The sequence below is a fragment of the Eucyclogobius newberryi genome, unplaced genomic scaffold (genome assembly GCF_026437365.1).
Source record: "Eucyclogobius newberryi isolate DKJ021-1_F unplaced genomic scaffold, fEucNew1.0.hap1 SCAF_20, whole genome shotgun sequence".
Taxonomy (NCBI): Eukaryota; Metazoa; Chordata; class Actinopteri; order Gobiiformes; family Gobiidae; genus Eucyclogobius; species Eucyclogobius newberryi.
Window position 1 is genome coordinate 28,244,936 of NW_027315835.1, and position 8,628 is coordinate 28,253,563.

Below are 8,628 nucleotides of genomic sequence, written 5' to 3' on the forward strand. Positions count from 1 at the left end.
AAGTCAATAGTAATAATAATAATAATAATAACTTTTATTTATATAGCGCTTTTCAGTGACCCAAAGACGCTGAACATAATAAAAAAGGGGGGGTATTTACAGACAGGGGGGGACAACACGTACAATACACATTAATATACAGATAAAATGAACAAGCCAGAAGAAGTAGAGAGAAAAAGATGGGGATGTAACAGGGGGTGGAAGAGGAGGCAATGGGGTAGGGGAGGTCATAGGCTTGGGTGAAGAGGTATGTTTTTAGGCGGGATTTGAATGTTGTGAGTGAGGGAGAGTGGCGGACAGGTTGGGGGAGGGAGTTCCAGAGTCGGGGTGCTGTTCAGGAGAATGCTCTGTCGCCAAAACTTTTGAGTCGGGATGTTGGTGCAGTCAGGGTGAGAGAGGAGGAGGATCGGAGAGCTCGGGAGGGGCGGTGGGGGATGAGGAGGTCAGACAGGTAGGGGGGGGCAAGGTGGTGAAGAGCTTTGAAGGTGAGGAGGAGTATTTTAAAGTTTATATAGTACACAGTGTAAATATATTACTGCAAACACAGGTGGCCTTGTGTTGCCATGGCACAGAGCAGGACGACACATTTGCATCAGGGCAAAAGCAGGACTTTCCTTCTCTAGGAGTCGTGGACTGAAAATAGGAATCGTCCCCAATTGTAAAAGTCTATTAGCGTTTCTGTTTTCCATTCACAAATCCAGACAAATACTGTAGCTTCAATCAATCTGAATCTATTTAACTTTATACATGAATCAGACACGTGAGATGATTATTTGAAAGTTATTTGTAAAATTATTGAACCAAGATTCAAGAATAAATGCATTTTTTTATTTAATACGAGTATTATTTATTTTTTCATTTTTATGCTCACACCATTTTTTAGATTTGCTTTAGACGTCATGATACGAGTAAATACTGTGAGTGAGACGATCAGTTTTGTGTTGGTAATGTTCAGTTTATGGCCTCAAACCTAATACGTTACATAATAACGATGGTAATAACATTGTATCCAACTTTCATGTCACGATGATGCTTTTCTAAGTCACCTTCATCCACCAATTTGTAATCTTGAACATAACTAATCAATAATGTTATATTCTCAGTCAGTCAGAATTGTAGGTGGGATGCACTTGAACGAAAGAGAAAAGTTGAAACTGTCTGAGTTGCCACCTCAAACAGGAAGTGAGGGCTTCCGGCTGGTGCTGCGCTGAGGCTTCACTTCCTGGTGCTGCCGTGAGGCTTCACTTCCCTGTGCTTCAGACTGGAGGCTGCTTCTGTCATGGCAACATCACCTCAGCAGGGAGGCAGCAACACGCTCCAAACCCCACAGGTACTGGCCTCAAAACCACATTCCAAACTCTTTCTATTCGCAACTTTCTAAACGCTTTCTGCACTTCCTACTCGCTAGATTGTAAATGATCTGTAACGAAGAGTGGTAAAGTTAAGTATTGTCAAGCAGAGATTCAATTCTGTTTCAATTCCATTTATTTCTGTCACAAGAGCAGTTGTCTCGGAGGACGACGGTGCAAAACGGATGAAACAATGTTCATAGAGACAAGAGGAAACAAAAGGCTATTTCAAGTTGCCATGACTATGAATCACACTTATTTTCGGGCACAGCATGTGATTTCGGAGCTTGTAGTCTTTGGAGTCTCACTGGACAGACTTTCCATAGGATTTACATAGATGCAAATGATGCATGTTGTGTATTTGCTGTTTTCCTGGAGATGCTCCTCGTTTTGTGCAAAGTCAGATAAGACGTTTCATTATCAGCCTCAGAGGAAGTTGCTTAAAGATGCGTGCTCTATCAGCCATCTGCAGCACAAGCGCTCGCGTCATACTCGAGATGCAAAGTCGTGTCATTAAAGGTCCTCAAAATGATTTTAAACATGGTTATATATGTGCAAAAGGACATGAGACAGAATGATCAATATGGATGCTTATCATAATAGTAATAGTAACAATAAATAGCATTACTGTGACAAACTCGACCACGGCTCTTGTAATAACTGTACTTTCTTTTTAATAGGGCCATCATTTTGGAAGACAAAGAAAGGTAATAACTCTGCAGCCCTGAAACTTGCGTGTGCTGTATTATGTTTATCACTTTATCCTTCATATTCAAGAGTCTGGAACAAAATGTTACATGAACAAATAATACATGTTATAAATTGTCTGGAGCTCATATAAAAGGAAGTCCACATTTTGGTCCTGGTCAGGGTTAAAGGTGCTGGTCTGGGTTAAAGGTGCTGGTCAGGGTTAAAGGTGCTGGTCAGGGTTAAAGGTGCTGGTCTGGGTTAAAGGTGCTGGTCTGGGTTAAAGGTGCTGGTCAGGGTTAAAGGTGCTGGTCAGGGTTAAAGGTGTTGGTCTGGGTTAAAGGTCCTGGTCTGGGTTAAAGGTCCTGGTCTGGGTTAAAGGTGTTGGTCTGGGTTAAAGGTCCTGGTCAGGGTTAAAGGTGCTGGTCTGGGTTAAAGGTGCTGGTCTGGGTTAAAGGTGCTGGTCTGGGTTAAAGGTGCTGGTCTGGGTTAAAGGTGCTGGTCAGGGTTAAAGGTGCTGGTCAGGGTTAAAGGTGCTGGTCTGGGTTAAAGGTCCTGGTCAGGGTTAAAGGTGTTGGTCTGGGTTAAAGGTCCTGGTCTGGGTTAAAGGTCCTGGTCAGGGTTAAAGGTCCTGGTCAAGGTTAAAGGTGCTGGTCAGGTTTAAAGGTGCTGGTCAGGATTAAAGGTGTTGGTCTGGGTTAAAGGTCCTGGTCAAGGTTAAAGGTCCTGGTCTGGGTTAAAGGTGCTGGTCTGGGTTAAAGGTGCTGGTCTGGGTTAAAGGTGTTGGTCTGGGTTAAAGGTGTTGGTCTGGGTTAAAGGTCCTGGTCAGGGTTAAAGGTCCTGGTCTGGGTTAAAGGTGCTGGTCTGGGTTAAAGGTGTTGGTCTGGGTTAAAGGTCCTGGTCAGGGTTAAAGGTGTTGGTCTGGGTTAAAGGTGCTGGTCTGGGTTAAAGGTGTTGGTCTGGGTTAAAGGTGCTGGTCTGGGTTAAAGGTCCTGGTCTGGGTTAAAGGTGCTGGTCTGGGTTAAAGGTGTTGGTCTGGGTTAAAGGTCCTGGTCAAGGTTAAAGGTGCTGGTCAGGTTTAAAGGTGCTGGTCAGGATTAAAGGTGCTGGTCAGGATTAAAGGTGTTGGTCTGGGTTAAAGGTCCTGGTCAGGGTTAAAGGTGTTGGTCTGGGTTAAAGGTCCTGGTCTGGGTTAAAGGTGTTGGTCTGGGTTAAAGGTGCTGGTCTGGGTTAAAGGTGCTGGTCAGGGTTAAAGGTCCTGGTCAGGGTTAAAGGTGTTGGTCTGGGTTAAAGGTCCTGGTCAGGGTTAAAGGTGTTGGTCTGGGTTAAAGGTCCTGGTCTGGGTTAAAGGTGTTGGTCTGGGTTAAAGGTCCTGGTCTGGGTTAAAGGTCCTGGTCAGGGTTAAAGGTGTTGGTCTGGGTTAAAGGTCCTGGTCTGGGTTAAAGGTGCTGGTCTGGGTTAAAGGTGTTGGTCTGGGTTAAAGGTCCTGGTCTGGGTTAAAGGTGCTGGTCTGGGTTAAAGGTGCTGGTCAGGGTTAAAGGTCCTGGTCAGGGTTAAAGGTGTTGGTCTGGGTTAAAGGTCCTGGTCAGGGTTAAAGGTCCTGGTCTGGGTTAAAGGTCCTGGTCTGGGTTAAAGGTGCTGGTCTGGGTTAAAGGTGTTGGTCTGGGTTAAAGGTGCTGGTCTGGGTTAAAGGTCCTGGTCTGGGTTAAAGGTGCTGGTCTGGGTTAAAGGTGTTGGTCTGGGTTAAAGGTCCTGGTCTGGGTTAAAGGTGCTGGTCAGGGTTAAAGGTCCTGGTCAAGGTTAAAGGTGCTGGTCAGGTTTAAAGGTGCTGGTCAGGATTAAAGGTGCTGGTCAGGATTAAAGGTGTTGGTCTGGGTTAAAGGTCCTGGTCAGGGTTAAAGGTGTTGGTCTGGGTTAAAGGTCCTGGTCTGGGTTAAAGGTGTTGGTCTGGGTTAAAGGTGCTGGTCTGGGTTAAAGGTGCTGGTCAGGGTTAAAGGTCCTGGTCAGGGTTAAAGGTGTTGGTCTGGGTTAAAGGTCCTGGTCAGGGTTAAAGGTGTTGGTCTGGGTTAAAGGTCCTGGTCTGGGTTAAAGGTGTTGGTCTGGGTTAAAGGTGCTGGTCTGGGTTAAAGGTGCTGGTCAGGGTTAAAGGTCCTGGTCAGGGTTAAAGGTGCTGGTCTGGGTTAAAGGTGTTGGTCTGGGTTAAAGGTCCTGGTCTGGGTTAAAGGTGCTGGTCTGGGTTAAAGGTCCTGGTCAGGGTTAAAGGTGCTGGTCAGGGTTAAAGGTCCTGGTCAGGGTTAAAGGTGCTGGTCTGGGTTAAAGGTCCTGGTCAGGGTTAAAGGTGCTGGTCTGGGTTAAAGGTCCTGGTCAAGGTTAAAGGTGCTGGTCAGGGTTAAAGGTGCTGGTCTGGGTTAAAGGTCCTGGTCAGGGTTAAAGGTGCTGGTCTGGGTTAAAGGTCCTGGTCTGGGTTAAAGGTCCTGGTCTGGGTTAAGTTCATTTGAAACGCGTTCGTCGCATTCGAATGATTCACCGTGAGGAGTTTATAAGCACTTTTCACAACTTTCAGATCCCAGAGCACAGTTTTGCTTCACTGTAATGCTAACAGCTAACATGCTAACAGAGCACTTCCTGGTTCTTGGACAATACAACACTTAATAATTAGAAGCAGACAGTGGTCTCATTTTGGGGGAAAATCAGGTTCAGATACTTTAAAGTTTGATTTAGTCACTCAATTATCTTAGTTTTGAATCAGTTGAACACATTAGTATGTTAAATGTTCCTATGGTAATGTTCAACATGGCTCTCAAGTAGAAGTATTGTAGTTATCTAATGCATATAAATGTACATATCTTTTTTTACACAGTCTTCCACTGGCCACGTACGGAAACTTGGCTTGACGAGGAAACGGGACAGAAGAGTGAGTTCATGACACGTGTTCTCCCGTCTTCACTCAGACTGTAAACGTGTCAAATGTTTTATAGAACGTCAAAGAAGATGAAAATCCAGAGGAGAAAGCCCAAAGGCACAAAGAGTTTGAGGTAGGATTTTCACGTTGGGTTCACATTTTAAACTGGACCGGTCACAACTCTAGAAAGTATCCAAACGCTGGTGTATTGCCCTGGGTTATGGTCCACTCTGACCCTGGTCCACTCTGACCCTGGTCCACTCTGACCCTGGGTTATGGTCCACTCTGACCCTGGTCCACTCTGACCCTGGTCCACTCTGACCCTGGTCCACTCTGACCCTGGGTTATGATCCACTCTGACCCTGGTCCACTCTGAACCTGGGTTATGGTCCACTCTGACCCTGGTCCACTCTGACCCTGGGTTATGGTCCACTCTGACCCTGGTCCACTCTGACCCTGGGTTATGGTCCACTCTGACCCTGGGTTATGGATTAAACTCACTCTAATAATAATAATAATAATAATAATAATAATAATAATGTACAAACCCTTAAACCCTCGTGGTAGTATTATTCAATCACAGAAGGTTATTTCATGTTATTTATCCTTTTATTTAACAAGGATAATCTGATTGTGATTAAAAACCTCTATATAATACATATAGTTCACTAGATTTAACTAGCGACATCGCTCCTGACTGCAACTAGTTAGTATTAGTTGGAGTGTGGTTATCTCCTCTCTTCAGATACAAGTGTGTGAACTGAAGAAGCCGCTTGGACGACTAGAGAACGACACAGTTACAACATGAAGTCACATGATAAAGTCACATGATGAAGTCACATGATGAAGTCACATGATAAAGTCACATGATGAAGTCACATGATAAAGTGACATGATAAAGTCACATGATAAAGTCACATGATGAAGTCACATGATGAAGTCACATGATAAAGTGACATGATGAAGTCACATGATGAAGTCACATGATAAAGTCACATGATGAAGTCACATGATGAAGTCACATGATGAAGTCACATGATAAAGTCACATGATAAAGTGACATGATAAAGTCACATGATAAAGTGACATGATGAAGTCACATGATGAAGTCACATGATAAAGTCACATGATAAAGTCACATGATAAAGTCACATGATAAAGTGACATGATAAAGTCACATGATAAAGTCACATGATGAAGTCACATGATGAAGTCACATGATAAAGTGACATGATGAAGTCACATGATGAAGTCACATGATAAAGTCACATGATGAAGTCACATGATGAAGTCACATGATGAAGTCACATGATAAAGTGACATGATAAAGTCACATGATAAAGTGACATGATGAAGTCACATGATGAAGTCACATGATAAAGTCACATGATGAAGTCACATGATGAAGTCACATGATAAAGTCACATGATAAAGTCACATGATGAAGTCACATGATGAAGTCACATGATAAAGTGACATGATGAAGTCACATGATGAAGTCACATGATAAAGTCACATGATGAAGTCACATGATGAAGTCACATGATGAAGTCACATGATAAAGTGACATGATAAAGTCACATGATAAAGTGACATGATGAAGTCACATGATGAAGTCACATGATAAAGTCACATGATAAAGTCACATGATAAAGTCACATGATAAAGTGACATGATAAAGTCACACGATAAAGTCACATGATAAAGTCACATGATAAAGTCACATGATAAAGTCACATGATAAAGTGACATGATGAAGTCACATGATAAAGTGACATGATGAAGTCACATGATGAAGTCACATGATGAAGTCACATGATGAAGTCACATGATAAAGTGACATGATGAAGTCACATGATGAAGTCACATGATAAAGTCACATGATAAAGTGACATGATAAAGTCACATGATAAAGTCACATGATAAAGTGACATGATAAAGTCACATGATAAAGTGACATGATGAAGTCACATGATGAAGTCACATGATGAAGTCACATGATAAAGTCACATGATAAAGTCACATGATAAAGTCACATGATGAAGTCACATGATGAAGTCACATGATAAAGTCACATGATAAAGTCACATGATAAAGTCACATGATGAAGTCACATGATGAAGTCACATGATAAAGTCACATGATGAAGTCACATGATAAAGTGACATGATAAAGTCACATGATAAAGTGACATGATAAAGTGACATGATGAAGTCACATGATGAAGTCACATGATAAAGTCACATGATGAAGTCACATGATAAAGTCACATGATAAAGTCACATGATGAAGTCACATGATGAAGTCACATGATGAAGTCACATGATAAAGTCACATGATAAAGTCACATGATAAAGTCACATGATAAAGTCACATGATGAAGTCACATGATGAAGTCACATGATAAAGTCACATGATAAAGTCACATGATAAAGTCACATGATAAAGTCACATGATGAAGTCACATGATGAAGTCACATGATAAAGTCACATGATAAAGTCACATGATAAAGTCACATGATAAAGTCACATGATGAAGTCACATGATGAAGTCACATGATAAAGTCACATGATAAAGTCACATGATGAAGTCACATGATGAAGTCACATGATGAAGTCACATGATGAAGTCACATGATGAAGTCACATGATGAAGTCACATGATAAAGTCACATGATAAAGTCACATGATAAAGTGACATGATGAAGTGACATGATGAAGTGACATGATGAAGTCACATGATGAAGTCACATGATGAAGTCACATGATGAAGTCACATGATGAAGTCACATGATGAAGTCACATGATAAAGTCACATGATGAAGCAGAGGAAGGGTGCGTTCACACGTGTCATTATTTAGGCCCATTTTCGTCCTGATGTGGGTAGTTCTTGAGTCTGATCGAGTCCAGGACTCAGCAGGGGCGGAACCTCTACCACAAAAGTGACATTGTGCACCTTTAAGCCACAAGAGTAATATGGCATGTGGCACCGCTTCTTTAGAGTTCTATCTACTCTAAAATGATGACTGCAAACACAACCACAAAACACACGTTTAACATTAGTGACTGTGTGTGTTGTTTGTAGCTGAAGCCGCTGTACAAAGAGCTGCTGTACACCATCGCTCACCGGCTGGGCACAGCGTCCTGTCCCGAGGCGTTCACACAGGTTCAGCTGCAGCAGTACATCCAGGAGGTGAGCGCACGTGTCCCCATCACGGAGCCTCTGTTCATGGAGCCTCTGTTCATGGAGCTCTGTTCATGGAGCCTCTGTTCATGGAGCTCTGTTCATGGAGCCTCTGTTCATGGAGCCTCTGTTCATGGAGCTCTGTTCATGGAGCTCTGTTCATGGAGCCTCTGTTCATGGAGCTCTGTTCATGGAGCCTCTGTTCATGGAGCTCTGTTCATGGAGCCTCTGTTCACGGAGCCTCTGTTCACGGAGCCTCTGTTCAGTGCACTTAGAGCTCGTGTCCCCTCCACAGGCGTTCAGCATGACCGCCCTGGAGCACAGCAGCCTCCTGGAGAAGGCCCAGAACACCGAGGTGAGGAACAGAGCAGCAGCATCTTCAGGCGCGTTACGCTTCATTTACGCTTCATATACGCTTCATATACGCTTCATATACGCTTCATATATGCCTCATATACGCTTCATATACGCTTCATATATGCTTCATATATGCTTCATATATGCTT

At 43.2% G+C, this 8,628-nt stretch overlaps 1 protein-coding gene across 1 annotated transcript in view; it reads left to right on the plus strand.

The window, feature by feature from the left end:
- Positions 1-1,267: 1,267 nt before the first annotated feature.
- The window catches only part of unc13d (unc-13 homolog D (C. elegans)), a 52,744-nt gene continuing 45,383 nt past the window's right edge, over positions 1,268-8,628 (plus strand). The window contains exons 1-6 of the mRNA XM_072455649.1: positions 1,268-1,330; positions 2,030-2,056; positions 4,897-4,950; positions 5,015-5,071; positions 8,024-8,131; positions 8,418-8,477. Of these exons, the coding sequence (XP_072311750.1) occupies positions 1,280-1,330; positions 2,030-2,056; positions 4,897-4,950; positions 5,015-5,071; positions 8,024-8,131; positions 8,418-8,477 (357 nt within the window). The 5' untranslated portion in view covers positions 1,268-1,279. The remainder of the gene's footprint in view (positions 1,331-2,029; positions 2,057-4,896; positions 4,951-5,014; positions 5,072-8,023; positions 8,132-8,417; positions 8,478-8,628) is intronic.